The 21,150-nt window shown below is 41.8% G+C and overlaps 2 protein-coding genes and 1 pseudogene across 7 annotated transcripts in view; 1 reads left to right on the top strand and 2 right to left on the bottom strand.

Annotated features, from left to right (window-relative positions):
- RNF138 (ring finger protein 138) overlaps positions 1 to 11,735 on the bottom strand; it is a 39,591-nt gene extending 27,856 nt beyond the window's left edge. For 2 of the 5 annotated variants that reach the window (XM_032859682.1, XM_032859681.1), the window contains exon 1: positions 11,528 to 11,735. In XM_032859682.1, the coding sequence (XP_032715573.1) occupies positions 11,528 to 11,637 (110 nt within the window). In that variant the 5' untranslated portion in view covers positions 11,638 to 11,735. The remainder of the gene's footprint in view (positions 1 to 11,527) is intronic. The other 3 variants (XM_032859680.1, XM_032859683.1, XM_032859679.1) reach the window with 3 other exon arrangements.
- Positions 11,736 to 19,279: 7,544 nt separating this feature from the next.
- RNF125 (ring finger protein 125) overlaps positions 19,280 to 21,150 on the bottom strand; it is a 42,433-nt gene continuing 40,562 nt past the window's right edge. Inside the window, exon 6 of one of the 2 annotated variants that reach the window (XM_032859687.1) lies at positions 19,280 to 19,680. In XM_032859687.1, coding sequence (XP_032715578.1) covers positions 19,657 to 19,680 — 24 coding nt within the window. In that variant the 3' untranslated portion in view covers positions 19,280 to 19,656. Of the gene's footprint in view, positions 19,752 to 21,150 lie in introns of both variants that reach the window. The other variant, XM_032859686.1, reaches the window with a different exon arrangement.
- LOC116869011 lies at positions 19,870 to 19,969 on the top strand (annotated as a pseudogene).

The following is a 21,150-nucleotide window of genomic DNA, read 5'->3' on the forward strand; positions in this document are numbered from 1 at the left end:
ATATATATATATATATATATATATATATATTTTCCCCCAGGGGTACAGGTCTGTGAATCTCCACGTTTACAAACTTCACAGCACTCACCATAGCACATACCCTACCCAATGTCCATAACCCCCCCCAACCCCCCTCTGCCCAGCAACCCTCAGTTTGTTTTGTGAGATTAAGAGTCACTTATGGTTTGTCTCCCTCCCAATCCCAACTTGTTTCATTTACTCTTCTCCTACCACATTAACCCCCCATGTTGCATCTCCTCTCCCTCATATCAGGGAGATCATATGATAGTTGTCTTTCTCCGATTGACTTATTTCGCTAAGCATGATACCCTCTAGTTCCATCCATGTTGTCGCAAATGGCAAGATTTCATTTCTTTTGATGGCTGCATAGTATTCCATTGTATATATATACCACATCTTCTTTATCCATTCGTCTGTTGATGGACATCTAGGTTCTTTCCATAGTTTGGCTATTGTAGACATTGCTGCTATAAACATTCGGGTGCACGTGCCCCTTCGGATCACTACGTTTGTATCTTTAGGGTAAATACCCAGCAGTGCAATTGCTGGGTCATAGGGTAGTTCTATTTTCAAGATTCTTTTTTCTTAATAAAGATTTTATTTATTTGACAAAGAGAGAGACAGTGAGAGAGGGAATACAAGCAAGGGGAGTGGGAGAGGGAGAAGCAGGCTCCCAGCTGAGCAGGGAGCCCACCATGGAGCTCCATCCCAGGATCCGGGGATCCTGACCTGAGACAAAGGCAGACGCTTAACAACAGAGCCATCCAGGCACCCCAATACATAAGATTCTTGAAATGACAAAACTATGGAAATAGAGAACACAAGAATGTCAGTGCTTGCCAAAGATTAAGGAAGGGAGGGGTGATAGGAAAAGTGGGTGTGGTCCCTTTTGGCCACCCCAAAAGGGCCTTATGAAGGATCTTCGTGGTGATGGAAATGTTCAAAATCTTTACTCCACTGGAACAGATATTCTAATTATATTTATAAGATGTCACCATTGGGAGAAACTGGGTCACAGTACATAGGATTTCTGTATTATTCCTTACAACTATATGTGAATCTACAATAATTTCAAATAAATTATATAAACTTAAAAATTAAAAATTACATAAAAGAAAAATAATAAACCCATCCTACCAGACTTCTAAAAATTATGCCCACAGACAATAAAGCATACTACTAACTCGTTAAAAATGTATTAATACTTACTACACAACAGACATTGGGCTTCTAATAGGCAACAGAAGTGACAAAATCCCTACCCCAATGGTGCTCATAGCATTATGTGTATGCAAGTACTTGTAGCAGGATTTTGTGTATACACTATATCCCCCCTCAAAATTTAACAAGTAATATTAAAAACAGAAAAAGTAATGAAAGGGAAAAATCTCCAATAATCAAATTATTTTAAGAATTTAAATATACTAAAGATAAATATCATGATTTCAGTCATGTGGAATTTAAAAAACAAATGAGCACTGGGGGAAAAAAAAGGAGAAAACTAAGAAACAACCTTTTTTAAAAAAAGATTTTATTTATTTGACAGAGACAGCAAGAGAAGGAACAGAAGTAGGGGGAGTGGGAGAGGGAGAAGCAGGCTTCCTGCCCAGCAGGGAGCTCGATGCAGGGGCTCGATCCCAGGACCCCGAGGGATCGTAACCCAAGCCAAAGGCAGGTGCTTAATGACTGAGCCACCCAGGCACCCCAAGAAACAAACTCTTACCTACAGATAACAACTGATAGCTACTGAAGGGGAGGTTAGTGGGAGGATGGGTTAAATAGATGATGAGGATTAAAGAGTGCACTTGTGATGAGCACAGGATGTTGTATGAAGCGCTGAATCACTATAGTGTATATGTTAAACTAATATTACACTGTCTGTTACCTAAGTGGAATTTAAATAAAATCTAAATAAATAAATAAATATTTTTTTTTTAAAAAAAGGTATTCTTTATTTATTTGACAGACAGAGATCACAAGTAGGAGAGAGGCAGGCGGAGAGAGAGAAGGAAGCCGGCTCCCTGCTGAGCAGAAAGCCCAATGCAGGGCTTGATCCCAGGATCCTGGGATCATGACCTGAGTGGAAGGCAGAGGCTTTAATGCACTAAGCCGCCCAGGCACCCCTAAATAAATAAAAATTTTTTTTAAGATTTTATTTATTTATTTGACAGACAGAGATCACAAGTAGGCAGAGAGGCAGGCAGAGAGAGAGAGGAGGAAGCAGGCTCCCCGCGGAGCAGAGAGCCAGATGTGGGGCTCAATCCCAGGACCCTGGGATCATGGCCTGAGCTGAAGGCAGAGGCAATAAATAAATTTTTAAAAAAGAATTCAAATATACTAAAAAGGCTTTTTAAAACAATGGCAAAAAAATGCCCTTGAAGAAATACTGAAGTGAAATGAGTAAGAATGGCAAATTAAGATTCAAAGACACACACATTAAATATTTCAGTAGACTCCAAGTAGGTACAAAAATTGGAAAAATTTTTTAAGAGATTCAACAAATAAAATCGAGTATCATCATAAACTTAAAGAGAATCAAATACCTCAAATCTGAATATATAAAATAGAATACACAAAAGCAAAGCACTAAATAGAAAACCATCTCCAATCTGAATGTAGAAGATGATATAATACACAAAAGGAAAGCCCTAAATAGAAAAAACAATGGAGAGTAATAAATATAAAATCATCATTAAAATATAACCATAGAAATGATCACAATATACTTAGAGCACTCTGGGAATAGTAAAAATATAAAAACTTAATATAGAAAAATGCACAAAGCCTTGACAGCGACTAAAAAAAAAGATTTTAAAGTAACTTCTAGACACCATTTTGAGGGGTGCCTGGGTAGCTCATTTGGTTTCGTGTCTGCCTTTGGCTCAGGTCATGATCCCAGGGTCCTGGGATATAGTCCCCCATCAGGCTCTCTGCTCAGCAGGAAGTCTGCTTCTCCCTCTCCCCTCCCCTCTGCTCCTGCCTGCTCTTTCCCTCTCTCTCAATAAAATCTTTAAAAAAAAAAAAAGACACCATTTTGTACTTTCCCTTTTTTAAAAGATTTTATTTATTTATTTGGTAGAGAGAGGGAGACAGCTCCTAGGAGAAGGGAGAAGGGACAGAGGGAGAGGGAAAAGCAGACTCTTCTTCACTGAGCAGGGAGCCCCACAAGGGACTCAATCCCAGGATCCTGAGATCATAACCTGAGCAGAAGGCAGATGCTTAACCAACTGAGCCACCCAAGTGCCCCTAGAAAAAAATGCTTTAAAAAAAAAAAAAAAGTTGGCAAAGATGTCAGAATATAGATATACTTTTATCATACTAATGGCATTTTGCAAGTTACCCCAATTTTGTGCAAGGATTATAACATTTATACAAATAACAGTAACTATTTATTGAGTACTCAAAATGTGGTAGGCAGAGTTCCAGATACTTTATATTCATTACCTTGAATTCTTTAATACTGTAAATATTTTAAATGATCCTTTATTTTACAGTTGAGGAAACTAAGGCTTAAAAAATGAAAAATTAAGAAGCCTGTAAGAGAGTGAAGGCTAAAAGATACTTCTTCATTAAAATACAAGGCCCTGTGCATTCCCCTCCACTTCAGGGTCTTTGCCTAGAATGTTGCCTCTCCCCAGAATTTTCTATACACAAACATACCCCTCCACAAATTAACACCAAACATCACTTAGATCTCAGAAATGGTCTTTGATTACCTATCCATCTACCCATCAACCTCCCTAGATCTGGTCTCCTTCTTATTCTCTCTCCCTCTCAAAAGCCGTGAGTTCGTAATTACAAGTTTATCTGAGTGTTTATTTGAATTAAAATGTCTTATCAACACCATCTTCAAGGGGAGTTATCATATCTCTCTGTTCACCACCCAATGCCCAGCACTATAACACAGCTGAGCACCTAGGAGGCATTCATTAATATTGTTAAAGCAATGAATGTCAACTTACCTTAATACCAAAACTGTTAAATCCCTTAACTCAAAAGACAGAATCCAGTTCTCAAATCAAACCATAAGCACCTTCCATGTACAAAACACTCCCCTAGAGCTACAATCATCCTTGTGTGACAGAGCTGACAAATCCCCTGTATTTACTCTTTGACCCAGAATTTCACACTTGTGAGAATTTATCTTACAGGAAAAACTCCCTGTGAGTTTTGCCATGTGAAATGCCATGTGAAATGGCATTTACACAAGTTTAATCACTGCAGCATTTGAAACAGCAAAAGACTAGAGATAACCTAATATTCATCAATATGAAATTGGATAAATAAAGATACATCAAACAGATATGCCTGGGTGGCTCAGCCGGTTAAGCATCTGCCTTGGGCTCAGGTCATGATCCCAGGATCCTGGAATCAAATTCCACATCAGGCTCTCTGCTTAGTGCAGAGCCTGTTTCTACCCTCCCCCTCCCCCACCTTGTGCTCACATGCTCTCTCTCTCTCTCTGACAAACAAATAAAATCTTTAAAAAAAATTGAAACATCAAACCATGTAATACCAGAACACTAAATATGTCCCATGAAGTCAGGGATTTTTTATCTCATTTGTTGAATATTATAGCCCTAGCATCTACAATACTACTCGCTCATAATGGCCACTCAATGTTGTTTGAATAAATGAAGAAAACTACAACCAAAATACGTATACCTGTACTGATATAGAATGATCTCCAAAATAACATGAAAATAGCATGGTACAAAAGAATGTATACAGAATGCTGTTCTTTCTGTAAAAAACAAAAAAATATATTTATAATCTTGTTTATATACACATCTCTTAAAGGATATGTAAGGTAATAGTGATTGTGGGAAAGAGACGTATTAATTCCTATTGTACCTTTAAAACTGTGAATTACAATATTCTCTGTTCACAGTAATGCCTTTGGTATTAAATGTCTGGACCAAAAAACTTGAATTAGATTCCTTTCCACTTATGATAAATCTAGCTTTTGGTGTTAGATGCTATAGTTATCAAACTAACAATAATTTTACACTTGTATAGCTTTTGAAAACTGTAAAACAAGTAACAAGATTATTCACAAACATTACCTAATTTGGTCCTTGCAACAATCCTATGAATATACGTTGTTTCTACCCATTTTACAGACAAGAAAATAGGCTGAAAAGAAGTTAAATGACTTGAAGTAACACAAGCTATGGCCTCCTAAGACAAACCCATTCATTCCTCTACTCAATACAAAATGTGTATAGTAGACTCCAGTAGGAAAAAGGAGACATAGGCTGCTGCCTTTATAGAGCTTACAGTGAGAAGGACATTAGTCAAATCATCTGATTCCAAATATGTTATGATTATAAACTGTGAAGAGTGCAAAGGAGAATTACTGAGGTCTTTTGTCTCCCATTCTACCATTTCTTCCTCTGTACTACCAAGCACCAAGTTTCCTCAGATACGAAACTTGCTTATTTCTCATCTCCCTTTGGCTGGACTGCTTGAATCTGTTAAATAGAACCTGTTTCAAAACAAAGGAGAAGGTGTAGGAAAAAGAGGCAAATCAAAATTACTACAACTATTTTGATGTATCAAAGCTTGCATCTTTAGGATAGTGCATTACCCAGAAACAACTTAAAAGGTTATTTTTAAGTTTCCTTCAATTTTAAAATAACAGACACTAGATTAATTTCTATTCTTACCCACTCTCCTAACAAAAGGCGGATAAACAGACATTGGAAGAGAAAAACTTTCCCATCTATCATTCCTAAATTTAGTACTAATTAAAAATTTAGCATTTTTTTAATAGTTAAAATTTGTAAGGACAAATATCCCAAAGAGACTATCACAGGAAAAAGTTATAGGCGCCTGGGTGGCTCAGTCAGTCAAGTGTCCAATCAGGTCATGATCTCAGGGTTGTGAGATTGAGCCCCAGTGGGCTCACACTAAGCATGGAGCCTGCTTGGGGTTCTCTCTCTCCCTCTGCCCCTCCCTTCTCCTGCATGCGTGCACACTCTCTCTGTTAAAAAAAAAAAGAAAGAAAAAGGTCATAAAACAGTACCTGTAATATCATCCCACCTAGCTGATCAAATATTAATAGGTACATGACAGAAAAATAAAGACACATCAATCAGTTAAACCCATCAGTCAACCAGCCAACCTTTAGAAAGGATACATCACATTGCTCACAACTGCCATCAGGATGCTGTCACTGTGAGTTTCACTTCATTCCTTACATCTTTTTGCACTCTGCATTATGTCATTTTGTCACTTTTATAAATAGAAAAATAAAACTTTTAATTTTGGAAAGAAAAAAGTTGCAATTGTCAAAGTAAGTTTTTGGTATTCTTGAGAATGGGTTTTTTGGTTTCTTATACTACTAAAGAATAGCTGACATAAAATGTTATATTAGTCTTAGGTATACAACATAATGATTGGATACATTACTCAATGCCTACCACAATAAATGTAGTCACCATCTGTCTCCACACAGTATTATTACATTATCATTGACTATATTCCCTATGCTGTACTTTTCAACCCCAGGACTTATTTTCTAACTTGAAGTTGTACCTCTTAATCCTCCCCTACACTTATACAGGCCATCCCCCAACGGCAACCAGTTTATTCTCTGTATCTATGGGTCTATTACTATTTATATGTACTTTTGTTTCTTAGATTCCACATGTAAGTGAAGTCATATGGTATTTGTCTTTCTCTGTCTGTCTTATTTCATTTAGCATAATACCTCTGGTCGATCCATATAGTCACAAATGGCAAGATCTTATCCTTTTTTATGGCTGAATAATATTTCTTGTGTATTTTTACATACACAAATGTCTACATATACATACTTATGATGCAGACACACACACCTTATTTAAAAATCTAGCACATTTTATCTTCCTAATCTATAGTCAAAATCATTCCCCAAAAGAACAAACTTAAGAAAAAAAAAATCAGTTTAAGTTAGTCTTTAGGGCTTAAAACTAAGTCAACCTTGTTACACAAATAAGTAGCATAGTTGTTTTTCTAATTATATCATTTTATAAATATCTGTCAAGCAAATTTGGATAAAGTCTTAAAACACTTAAGAAAAAAGTCTGGAGCAGCATTTATTAAATCAGCAAGAACCTACCTGTCTGACTTTAAGAATTACAACAAGTCCACAGGAAAGAAGAAATTTTAAAAGTATATATTTAGAGCATGACTGCTCAAACAACAAGGTATCAATAAAGCTGTTAAAATGTTAAGAAATGTGTGGTACCTGGGTGGCTCAGTTGGTTAAGCCTGTGCCTTAGGCTCGATCATGATCCCAGGGTCCTAGGATTAAGTCCCCCATCCCTGCTCCCTTCTCAGCGGGAAGCCAGCTTCTTCTTCTCCTTCTGACCCTCCCCACCGCACATTCTCTAGTGCACGCATATGTGCTCATGCGCACTCTCTCAAATAAATAAAATTTTTAAAAATAAGTAAAATGACAAGAAATATAAATTGAAAATTTAGGAGCTGGACAACCCAAAGCAGGTGGATAGAGAATGATACAGTAAGTGCCTAGTAAGAAGTGAAAGCTGATTTATATAGCTCATTTTTAAAGATGCCTCCTAACAGATGCCCCAAAACAGATTAGAGTCCATCTTTAAGGGGTGCCTGGGTGGCTTAGCCGGTTAAGCATCTGCCTTTGGCTGAGGTCATGATCCCAGGGTCTTGGAATCCAGCCCCACTTCAAGGTCCCTGCCTCACTGGGAGCCTGCCTCATTCCTCTCCCTCTGTTCTTCCCCACCCCCTTGTTCTCTTCTCTTTCTCATGCTCTCTCTCAATAAATAAATTCTTAAAAAAAAAAAAATTCCATCTTTAAGAGTTCAGCAAGGCATCAACTTATTACATATAATTTTCATTGTGATGGAGCTTACTTTTAACCACGTACAAAAGTTATTCCCTTAACCACTCAAAACAGGAAAGAGGAGAGGTTTGATTCAAGGAGACTTTGAAGATAACAAATGAAAACAGAGAAAGAAATATCTTATGACTATGCCAGTTTGTACCTTCTTCTGAAACCTTGCTTTGACTACCTGGTCAATTTTAATATTCCCTTTTTTAAAAAGATTTTATTTATTTATTAGAAAGAGAGAACATGAGCAGTGGAGAGGGAGAAGAACATGAGCAAAGGGAGAGGGAGAAGCAGGCTCCCTGTTGAGGGACCCTGGAATCATGATCTGAGCTGAAGGCAAATAGACTGACAGCCATCCAGGCATCCCTCAACTTTAATATTCTTACTTCATCTTTGCTTTCTAAAATACTACGACCGATCACTCTAAAGTAACTAACATTGCTTCCTTAAAATTCTTCTCAGTTTCCATACTGTCACACTCTATGCTGGATTTCTTCCTATCCTGTCCATTCCTTCTCAGGCTGCACTTTTCTCCACTCCAGATTTAAATATGCATTCTCCAGCACTTTGTCCTATCTAGGCCCTCTGCTATCTTAAAACTTACGGACCTCCCTCAGTGGCTACATCCATACTCACAGCTTTAGTTCCATGTATTCCAAATCCACATACATACACTTAACTACTGGGCATCATCAGATCTTACATGATCTCTTTAAAATGTCAGGAATCTCTCCTCTCCATTCCCACTGTCATTACCTTGATTTAGGTTCTAACCCCCTCTCTCTCAGACACAGCAATGAATCATCTATCCCTTCACTAGTCTCCCCACTACACCAAGCTGGGTCTTGCTAATAAACTTTCTAAAATTGAAACGTGATCATGCTGCTCCTCTGACAAAAATTATTGAATAGGTTTCTATGACTTTCAGGAAAAAGCTCAAACTGGCTTACACAGAAAGTTCCTGCCAATATCTCTAAACACTATCTCTACTACACTCATCCTTTGGCTTCTGCCTGAAAACGGGCATCCTGTGTAACCCCTCCGTGTGTCTGCATATGATGTAAACCCAACCAGGGTATTCCCCAATAAACCCTGAATAACTAATTCTGACCTAAAGTATTACTACATTCAGGAAATCTCCCCTTTAGTCATAGGCTGATTTAGAAGCTGCTCTCTATGCTCACACAAAATATTCCTCTTAAGTCACTTCCATATCAGTCACATTCATGCTTAGGTCTTCTCCATTAGACTATTAACAGTCCCCAGGGAAACAGCACTTAGTATTCTTTGTACCTGACATACAAAAACATTCAACAATTGCTGTTTGAAGGAATAAATGGGGATTATATAGAAATTTATATTATGGTGAAGTTATTCTAATGATAATGAACTTGTTCCTTTCATTAGAATAGTCAGTGGGCAAATCCTCTGCTGTCATTGAAAAAGCGATGAAAATTTTTCATTTTCTAACAGATCCACAGTGACCCAAAACACTTACCACCTCATTTCTTACTATCTATGAATCAAAAACTGATTTTGAAACTAAATATATTTTAAAGGCACAGGTTTGTCCTTTTGCCTTCCTTTTTAGAAGAGCAAATGGCATAATAAAACTAGATTATTTTAAATAATCCAAACTCCTTCCAATCAGTTAACTTCCAGTTCCTCCATTATCATCTCTTCCAAATAAAACTCCCCCCACCCCCCACCCCCGCTTTCTTTAATTCATTGAACCTTAGAGAACTGTGTGTGTTTGGGGCTCCCCTTGATAAAGGAGGGGGATGGAGGAGGGTGATAAGGCAGTTGAGTTTCCATTCTTCTTATCAAGAAAATCTACTCTACATTTCACTTCCACATCTACTCTAATCACATCCAAGTCCAAAGATATGCTTAGAAAAAGGTCCTCAACAATCATGTCCTCTCTCTTTTCCATGCGGTTGATGTCAAGCCAAATTAGTCTGATTTAAAATGTCCCAAAAGGGAAGTGAACTAGAGTAAACTGCATGGAATTTTGAGGAGCTGAAGATTACAATGAGTTCTATGAGGTCAATGACCCAAAGGGTAACTGAAAGGATTCTGTCCAGAAACACCTACTTCCTCTCACTCTGACCTCCAACCTTCCTTTTTGCCCACCCACTGCCAGCACAACCTCAGGAAAAGCATCAAGTTGTAATAATGAATACTGACATTAAAGGCCAAAAAGTTATACACTGTGCACTGAACATCTCAAAATATTTCTCTAAACAATCTGCATTTGTGGAATCAAATAACAAAGCAATTTCAGACTGTCATTCATCTCCCATACCAGCAAAACATAACTGGCACAACTCCTATAATGAAGTCACATACTCCTAGCTCACACAACGACCGCAGAATAGGAATAAGGTAAAAAGTGCAGTGAAGATTGATGATCAGAGTGAGGAAAATGGATATCAAACAATAAAAATAAAATACCTGATTAAGAACCCCAAATTCAATCCATTCTTTACAAAATTATAGAACCTATCTCTCAAAAAGAAAAAAAAAAAAGGTCAAAGGAGATACATTTATAAACTTGTTCCGCTCTTTTCAGCTACTTCCAAGCACCCAGAACTTTCAAATCTGAGTGTATTTTTTCAAATAAAGATTTCCAGGCTTCACCTGCCAGAAATTCTTTTGTAAATTTGGAATGGAGCCTGGGTATTGGAATGTTTACTTAAAAAGTTCCCCCAAGGACTCTGATCAGCTGCCAGGTTTGTCAGACGTGCTATGGATCTTTACAAGAAGGGCTCCTGCCAACCCTTACTGACATTCTAGCCGACTGTAAAATTATCGAAGTTCTTCCTATAAATATGCCAAATCAAACAGCACCATGCCACCTCACCTAATCCCTTTGTGTTCTCCCGCACCCCTCGAGTTACTGCCTTATCTTCAGTTCATTCCATGAAACTGCAATCTTCCTATCTCCACCTTGTAGTAACCAAGTAATAAGCAGGAGGGTAAAACAAAGGGAAACTATCACTTCAATACCCGGAAATCCTGTCAGTTCTAACATATGAGAGAAGAAAACCCATTCTAGATCATTCCAACATGTACCCAATTTTAAAGGAAAAAGAACATTTTCAAGGGTGGTCCGTGAAGCAGGGTGGAAGGGTAAGTTAGGTAAGACTTCTTGGATCTGAAAAGAATAGCCCAAGGTTCTGAAAGACGGGAAAACTTTAAAGCCCGGCAGGTCACAGACAGGAGGCAGTGGCGGGGAGCCGGCCCGTGCCGGCACCTTCGGCCGGTTTTGACACTCGACACCCCAGCCTTCACTCAGGTTGCTAAGAAACAAAAAGGCTCCACGTTCCCTGCAATTCCTCCCGGGCCTGGAGGAGAGAGGGGCCTCCGGGGCCTGAAGACACGACCGGGACGAGCCCGGCCACTACCCCGGGGGCGCGAAAGCAAGGGAGGGATACCCGGGGGGCAGGGGGCTCGGGCAGAGGGGCCGGCCCAGGAAGCTGGCCCCGAGCTCGGGAGGAGGGCGCGCCGGAACGCGTCCTCCGCGCTAAGGAGCGCTCGGGCAGGTCACGGTGGGCTCTGCTCCAGCCAGGCCGCAGTCAAGGGTCCGGGGCTGGATGCGGGGCCTAAACGACCACCCGGCTCGGCGCGGGGGAGGACGCATCTACTCACACGTGCTGACAGGCCGCGGTCCTCACAGGCGTTTTGAGCACCTCCTGACAGACAGGGCAGTAGAAATCATCTTCGGTGTAGGACGTGGCCGCGGAGAGTTCCTCGGCCATGGCGGGGGATGGGGGATCAAGGAGATGGCGGCAGCGGCGGCGGCGGCTACAGCGGCCGAGCTGACGGTGTCGGCCCGGGGCCCGACTCTACGCGAACCCGGAGGGGGAGGGGAATCGCGTCAGGAAGCGGCTCGCGCCAGGAAGGGGGCGGGGCGGGGCGGGGCCGAACGCCGAGACGCTAGGTCCGCACGCGCCGGGCGAGGGCCAGCCCCTGGGGCTGCCCCTCCCGACGGGGGCAGGCCGAGAAGGTGGTGCCAGGCGGGAGGCGGCGGTGGAGAAACCGGCCGGTGGCTTCACTTTCGCTTCCACCCCGGCTCGGAGCAGGCGGGAAGCCGCCCCTCCACCTGGGAAGGAAGGCGACCGCCCAGCCGTCCCCAGCCGGCGGCCGCCCGCACGGGCCGCTCCCTTACCTGCCTCCACGAGGCGGCCGCGGTTCCGCCCTCGGCCGTCTTCTCCGCCTCCGACTCCTTTGTCCCCACCCCCACCCCCGGCCCCCGGCCCCAGGCCCCAGCCCTAGCCCCAGCCCGCACAGCCCGCACAGCCCGCACAGCCGTCCCACTGGGGGCCTCTACCCACCCAGTTCGGCAGCTGCCTGCCCCGCCCCACACCGCCTCCGCCCCGCCCCTCCACTCTGCTTGCGTAAAGACTCACTTAGGTGTCCCGGAGTCGCGCCGCTGAGAGATCTGTTTTCCGGGCACGGTTGGTGGAGAAGTGGCCGTGCGCCGTCTCCGGGCTTCTTGTCCGGCCGCTGCAGCCTTCGCCGCGGAGGCCGGGAGGGGAATGGTGAGCGGAGTGGTCAGTGTTCATCGGCCCGAAAGGGGGCCGGGCCCGAGGCTCATGGTGCACCGGGATCCCACCGCCCCCTCCAGCAGCTCTCCCGCGGCATTGCGCTGCCCGCAGCCAGCCCGGGGTTGTCACCGAACACAAGAGGGCGACGAACCGGGGGACAGAGGAGTGAGGAGAGGGCGGGGTGGGGAGGGCGGCTTCCATAGCAACCGGCGCGTGGCACCCGCAGCAGGTTGTGACATAAACCGCTGGGTGCCCACCTGTACCCACGTCCCGCAGTCTCCCTTAAGCGGGATCCCATTTCTCACTGCTTCTATCAAATATATTGGATTTTTCAGGAATTTTTCCTCAAAAAATACCGTCTGTTAAAGGTATGGATGGATGGTCCTTACTATATGCCCTTGACAGTATGTATGTCAAGATGTGTTACGAAGCCCAAGTAAAACCCGTTATGGGATTTTGATCCTTTGGGGCACAAGAATTAAAAATAAGCTCCCTTGAGAGGGTTTGAACTTTCGCCCTTAACACAGTCTGAGGAGTTACAGTCTCAGATGCAGGCTTCCGCCACCAACACCTTTGCTTTTTGATAGCTTTGAAGAAAAGTGAGGTAGGAGCACGGATCTAAGCATTTCACTAATTAGTTATTCACTAATTTAAATGTTTCTATTTTTTTTCAGTGGGCCCTTGCCAGATACATCCACACAAATGATAAATCGGGAAGATGGGGGTCACAACCACATGAAAGGAGCCAAGGAATATCTGGAATATCAATTCGCTTCGGAAAAGAAAAAAAGATTTCAATTCCATGCTTCATTTCCACCACAGTCTCAGTGAATCATAAACAGAAGCCATTGAATCGTTAATTCAATTCTGTCATTTATTGTCTACATTGTCCTTAGAACTGTTAGATGTTATGCTGGTGTCATGAACTTCGTTTTCAACTAGTTTACACTCTGGAGTGCCTAACACTATAAAAGAACAAAAAATGGTATTTGCCAAAGTGTTGCTTTTCATAAACAGTGACTATAATGAGGACAGGAAGTGAGATGATTGCATTGGTATGGGTTTAGAGAAAACCTGATGAAGGAAATAGGTCTTAATGTGCATCTTAAAATGACAATTCCTAGAAAAATACAGAATTGTTTGTCCAATGAACAGCTAATTCCCTTTACCAAACTACAACATTTTGTATTTTTGTTCCCTTTCCTCCCAAGCAAGAATAGTGGAAGCAGACCAGGAAAGCTAACTTTAGCTTCACATTTCCTGGGAGGAGAAAGAGCATTGACAGGAGGGACACCAGATAGCAGTAGTCTAGGTACTTTTCAAATTCATTTATAAAAATGGTTCTTGGATTTCAGACTTCACCTTTTTCACCTTATGGCCAATCATATCTAACTCATTTTGACCCCTTTAGAAAGTAAAGTGTATTTTCTGTTGAATAGAGTGTTTCCCTTTACTCACTGGGAATCCTTAACCAGAACTTAATTTCGTGACTTTAATTTTATTTGCTTCATTGTTCCTCTGGCAGCTTTACTCATGCCCTAATCCAAACATGTTTGTGTTACTTCCTTATACATTCTAAGAAGTCATTGTGATGGTACATGAAAGCATAGAGTTGTTAGTATGTGGAAATCCATAAAAAATGTGGGTATAACGAAAATGTGGTTACCTTCTGAGTGTTAAGCTTAGACAAATAAACTGTAATGGCCAAAAGACACAATCTGCTGTCTTGGCAGCATTTCCTATGAAAAATTACTTGATATTTTTATGGCAATGTCACAGATTTACTCAAAATCCCTTCAGCTGTGTAAATAAAATATCCTCAGCCTTTGGGTAAAAGGGGGAAAACTCTACATATTATACAACTTGACAAACTTAGTCTGTTGCAATAATTTAATCCATTCCTTTACATTTTGGTTAAAACACTTAAGCTTTTAATATGCCGTCTCTCTCAGTCTGCTCCCCTCAAAATGGCATCTGGAAGGATAAGAGGGAGGACAAGGGGTAGCTGACACAAACTTGGAGACACTATTGGAGAATCTCAGTCCTGACATCTGCAAGGTCTCCTTTGAATTCTTGCTGGACTATTCTGAAGAGAGGCTAATGTTGACTCCTCTCTGAGATGCAATGTGTGCTGGCCATTCTGCTGATGGTACCTGCTAGTAAAGACTACTCCTGCCTGCCTCAGCTGGGTCAAGGCCCTGGTTGATTCAGGATTCAGCTTCACCAACACTATAGGACCCTATGAATCTCTCCCGCAGTCATCTTCTAGTTCTTGGTCCTCAATATGGAAGGTCCCTCTTGCTCTGCTCTCAACACACCTACTGTCCATGGCATCCCTTGGGGCCCTCTACACACTCAGTCTGGGAGGGAGAGTCATTCCTTCTAAACATCCCATGTCACTGAATTTGCATGAAGTGGTGCCCCCCAGTTTGGTTCTACACAACTTATAAGGCAATGTGCTTTCTGCTCCCCAGCCCTCACCACTCCCCTCAACCTAATACACCTTTCCCCTATTCCACCTCTCTTTTCCAACCACAATCCCTTGGCCTGGAAAGAATGGACCATTTTACCTTGCTGCTTCCTGCTGATTACCAGTAATGCTCCCTTGCAAAACTCTAGCCAAGTCCATATGGCCAGGTAATGAACATACTAAAAGAGGAGCTGGATGAATTTAGAAAATTAATTTCTTTCTTCACAAAGCCTGGCTTTGTCTTACTACAGGGCCTCAGAAGTCTGTTTTGCTGGTAAAAGTGGTTGCTTGCCTTTAAAGAAGTGACTGGGAAGCTGGGGATGGAGGGGGAGGGAGGCTCATGTTTCTCTGTCTATCCTTTGGTATCTTTTTAATTGGTACCATGTGCAGTGTCGACTTTCAGCTGGTTTGCACCAGCATAGCTCTGTGAGTCCTTTTTAGCTTGCCTATTCTGGTTGGGCAATAGTCTGTCCTGGTTGGCCAGTGCCCATTTAGTTCCAATTGTTAAATATTCTTAACATTAATCCTGACCATGTACATAAATAATCTATTTGCTGAAAGGCATATAACTTAATTGTTTAAGCCTGTTTTGGAAATGTTCTTTTAAAAAAAATGTTTAAAAAAAAAACATTCTTTACATTCCTGATGAATTAATCCTAATTTCTTCTTTTCCCCACCTCACCCCAACACACACACACAGGCTGATGGATGCCTCAGGCTGAGTAGGAAGGAGGTCAAGTGAATAAAAATGTGAAAGGGAAACCATACAGGGCACAATGTTCTCATCAACAAACATTTATAAACCCTGTTCCCATCCCCCACTCTAATAAATCATGATTTTTGTTCAGTTTTCTTTTCTTTTTTTCTTTTCTTTCCTTTTCTTCCCCGCCGCCCCCCCCCCGCCCCCGGCTATGTCCTTTAGGAGGACATTCTCAGCTCAAGGGGAACTACCATGATTGAGAGAAACCAGTTTGAATGGGTCATGTCTTCTTGCCAGTAGTTTAAGCTGGGCATATGATTCAGTTATGACCAAGGATGTGTGAGGAGAATTCTTCTGAAGGCCTTCAGCAAGTGCCTTTCTTCGCTGATTTAAAAAAAAAAACAAACAGGAATAAACACTTCCATGCTACATCTGAATGTTTTCTTGATCATCTGTGCTGCCTGGGACTCTGCAACCGTCCTGAAACCATGAAAAGAACAAGCCAAAGAATAAGCCAATATGCTGATCGTGGTGGAGTGAAAGATAGAAGGAATGCAGGACCTTAACGTAGTTGAACCATTCTAATAATCTAATTAACCTTGAAACTGTCCTACCTACTGTTAAGCCTTTCTACTCGAAACCGGTCCCAGTCGGCTCTTCTGCTACTTGTAGCTCAAAGTATCTGAGCCAGACATTTGGGGGTTGACTATCAGATCTGTTTCCCTCCCTGTCACCTGTTCTGGTGTGTATTGCTGGAGCTAACCGTTACAGACAGCTTCCCGTTTCCCCTTGCCAACTGACTTCTGTCTATATTCAGCCAATGTCAGGTACTGGTGAGACACTAGAAGGAAGAAGCCAAGGCATTTTTTCCTCCCTCTCTCTGCTTCTGGCTGTGTCTTCATTTCTTCCATGTTTTCAACCTCTGGAAGACCACCCTTCCCTTTGAGGTCCTGGAGCCTGCTGGGCCATCCCTGCTTTTTCTCAGTGGCTTCTGTGTTTGCCTTGCTGTCACACATGGTCTTTCAGCTTTCCTGATATCTTTGTAATTGTTTTCCATATTAAACATCCTCTTTTGAACTACTTACTGAGAGCTCTGTTTCCTGATGGGACCTCAGTGGACTTTCCTAACAGAATCAACACTTTAGGAGGAGATAGGAAGGCAAAGGAGGATGAAACACTGCAGAAGTGGCTCCTCTTCCCCCAGAGAGAAGGAACCAAGTTACTCGTCATTGTGAGTTTAAATCCTCTCCTCATAATTCTACAAATTAACACAAACAGAAATTCAAAAGTGAGATTAATGATATCAAGTATGGAAAATAAGGGAATTTACCCATTTTTAGCCCACCACAGTTTGGGACGGTTACATTTCAAATCCTTCATAAATGTCACTATGAATACGCATTTTTCATGCTATTTAATAACATTTAATTTCCTATCAGCAGTATTTTACATACTATTGGACAGCTATCATTTTTTTTTTAGATTTTATTTATTTATTTATTTGAGAGAGAGAGCAAGTGATAGAGAGCATGAGAAGGTAGAAGATCAGAGGGAGAAACAGACTCCCTGCAGAGCTGGGAGCCCGCTGCGGAACTTGATCCCAGGACTCCAGGGTCAAGACCTGAGCTGAAGGCAGTCGCTTAACTGACTGAGCCACCCAGGCGCCCAGACAGCTATCATTTTTACTAATATTTCTATTTGTAACTGTAAGGGCCTTTTGATCCCGTAGAACCCGGCTTCCATGATACAGTTGAATAAAATAGAGGGGATATAGTACAAACATGTGCCAGTTACACTCTCTCCCAAGAAAGTAGAATTGAGATCCCTCTGTTCTAGTCAGTCTCTATTAGTGCCTTACCTTAGTAAGTATATTAACATGATGGACAGCACCCTTTTCCTTTGCCCAAGCAGAGAAAGCCGCTCAGTAGAGAAACCCAGCCAAAAATGAAACAGGTATTTTGAATGCAGCTGAACTGTTTCATGGACTAAACTATGCTGTCCTAGGAAGCAGAGCTATGGATTAGACCAGAAATGTCAAGAGTCCAACAAATTAACTCACCTTTCAACTTTTGTTTGATGTTGCTGGGTTGCTGGGTTTTTTTCATCTTTGAGAGAAATACAAAATTTTAAATTAAAACCTCTCCTTTTCTTTTCTCCTCCCCTGCCTTTTTTCTTTTTCCTCCCCTCTCCTCTTTTACTTCACACCTTTATCGACATCCTCTGGGAACACAGCTTGGATAAAGGCAACTATAACAAGATTAGTTCCAGTGTAACAGTGGCGACAAAAGCCTGACACCAGTTTTAAAAAGCAAACAAAGCCTGATTTTTAGAGAAATAGAAGAACCCTCCAGTGGAAATATACACCTTTCTTTCTTTTTTTTAAAGATTTTTATTTATTTATTTGACAGACACAGATCACAAGTAGGCAGGGAGGCAGGCAGAGAGAGAGGGGAAGCAGGCTCCCTGCTGAGCAGAGAGCCCGATGTGGAGCTCGATCCCAGGGCTCCGGGATCATGACCCGAGCCGAAAGCAGAGGCTTTAACCCACCGAGCCACCCAGGCGCCCTACACCTTTCTTTCTATACCTAAAGTTGAATTATTCCGTCCATTCCTCCTCAATACATACACATATATTACTTCTTCTGGACACAATCTAAAGTACCATCCATCTATGATCCTAGAGGCAATGTCATGAGACCACTATTTTTCCAGTCCAGTGTCTCATAATTTATTTATTTATTTTTAAAGATTTCATTTTATTTATTTGACACAGAGAGAGAGCACACAAGTAGGCAGAGTGGCAGGCAGAGGGAGAGGGAGAAGAAGACTCCCCGCTGAGCAAGGAGCCCAATGTGGGGCTCAATCCCAGGACCCTGGGATCATGACCTGAGCCGAAGGCAGCTGCTTAACTGGCTGAGCAACCCAGGCTCCCCTCATAATTTATTTTAAATAATTTATTTATTCCTTTAGTTGAGTCTTAATCTGATCCACTTGTAATACTTCATGATCCTGTAACCTTAGACTAAATCATAAACGTAATCCCTATCAACTACCTCTTATGTACCACAATGCAAAACAAATACAACTACTATGAAACTTTCTATGTTCCACTTAGAATATGAAAAGAGGGGAAGAAATCAAGGATATGTACCATTTGCTGCTGGCCAGAGTTGATGAAGTGAAGCAGAGAACCATTGAGTCTCATTGGCATCATTTGTTTGACTTGGCTTGGTGAGAGTTCTGTTGTCACTAATACAGCTCTCTGATATTGCCTGCTAGAATCATTCCTATCACTAAGGGAACACCTAAAAGGCCATTAGAGTAAACAACCTGTTTGGGGAAAGAGGAGGGGCATATTTCATTTGCAATTCATTTGTTAACTGTATGGGGTGGAAAAATGGCCTGAGGCCATCCAAGGAATTTGGACATTCTGTGCCATTGATTTCAGTGCATCACAGGCCTGTTATATAGTTTGGTTTTTGCTGGTGCTACAAATTCGAATAAAACCACAGTCACCTGTCTTATCAGTTTCATTTTATGGGAACTTCCTAAAAATTAAACACCAAAAACTTTATCAGGTCAGCATAGCTGCTCAGTGGAAGAGCCAAGGCTGGGCTATAACTCACAGATTTTCTGTTCAATAGCAGCAACTTTGGGATCCACACATATGCAGCACACTCTGTTGGACAAACTTTATTTCAGGACAGTGTGGGTGAAGAAACTGTCTGAGCTGGCAGAGAACTCTTCTTTCTCTTCTAGAATAGCACCCTGCTCCCAAACTGAATTCCAGGCCAGTGTAGTTGGCACTGCCAATGTCATCCTGTTTGTCAGGAGGGGAGCCAGGGTGAGGCACCGTGGTGGGGGCCCCGTGTATCCAGGTACCCCACATTCTCCATTAATCCCACCCCTTTGTAGTTGACAGGATCTCCCATTTTCTCAGTCAGCATCTCAATCTTACACAGAGAAGATGAAGCAAGTCAGAGAACTTGATCTCTCTGTCCTTGGGTCTGTCTTGCTTTGGACCTCAGCCTTATTAGTTCCCAATTCCTCTTTTTTTCTGCTCACATTCTGGAAAATCTTGATGGCTGCAGGCAAATTTTTTGTTGTACCTTATTGGAGGTACTCAGGAAAAATCAGCATAATCTGATGTATCAGGCTGGGTACAATTCAGAGAGAGAAATTACACAGTAATTTGACCAGAGAAACTTTAGTAACTCTAATAGGGGATTGGTGTAAGAAGTAAAGAGGAACGTGAAGAATATAAGCTCAAATCCTTGCTTTAGCAGTACATGTCCTAAAATTAGAACCATACAGAGATTCGCAAGGCCCTTGCATAAGGATGACGTGAAAATTCATGAAGCATTCATGCTTCATATTTAAAAAAAAAAAAAAATTAAAAGAGAGTTGAAATAGAGTACCCAGAGAAGGGCCCCACCACTCTGGTTGGAGATCCAGACCTTGCTGGAAAGGAGGACCCAGCTGTGGTTCACCGGATGGCAGAAATGTCTCTGTGGTATCATGCTGGTAGAACTGGCTGGAAACATATCCCCTAGGATGCAAGGGAAAGCTGTTCACAGAGACATGTCTCATGGAGACATTCTGTTGCAAAACCATCCAGGGGGACTTTGGAGGAAAATGTGGTCTGGCAGATGCAGCTGGGCAGTGCACACTGCCGAAGCCGGGGTTGGCTCTGTGCGCCATGGGAAGCAAGCAAACGAGAACTGGGAAACAAAACCCTTTTCCTCCCGCAATTTCTCTCTAGCGCCCTCTGTTGGAAAAGCTGGCAACTATTATTATTATTGTGCCAGCTGGCAAAGGCAAAACATTTAAGGGCCCAGATCTATTTTCACACAGCAAGCAAAAAGTATAAATTTGGAACTTTGAATTAACAGAACAGTAACTGGCAGACTGACCCAGTGACATTTTGCTACTAAGTTTTCTAAAGCTTTATCCTTTATAGCCATATGCCTTAAGCCCAAGAAACTTAAGGATATAGTGTTGGCAATTGCTTTATATCTACATACAAAATCTTAAATTTCTCACCTTACAATGCAGGAATCTGTACCTGCCCCCCCCCCCCCCCCCCCCCATGGAACCACTGCTCAGCTAGTTCTGCATTTTCTCTGATGATCTGAAACAATGATCCCACTTCTGGTATTGATGTCTGTATCACTTGGGACTCTAAGGTGGTTAATTACAGAATCCAACTTGAACTAGGTAATGGGGGATATACATTTTAAGAATGCAGAAATATTGCACAGAAGCCATATGAGTCAAGTTTATTTTTGCACAGGGAGTGATAGAAATCAAAGTATTGCTTAAGCAATAAATAGAATTCTCTAGTTCACATAATTCCAGTGATAAAGCCAAGATGATATGTGTTTGAAGCCAGACATTCAAAAGATATCATCAGGATTTAGTTTTTCACTTCCTCTTGGCTCTGCCTTTCTTGGATTCACTTTAGCCTTAGGCATACTTCCCTCATAGTGGTCCCCCAGTGCTAAATTATTTGAGCTTAAGATACTCAGTGTGAAAAAAAGTAACAACAGCACCAG

Source organism: Lontra canadensis, unplaced genomic scaffold (genome assembly GCF_010015895.1).
Source record: "Lontra canadensis isolate GAN:19392208 unplaced genomic scaffold, GSC_riverotter_1.0 scaffold17, whole genome shotgun sequence".
Lineage (NCBI taxonomy): Eukaryota > Metazoa > Chordata > Mammalia > Carnivora > Mustelidae > Lontra > Lontra canadensis.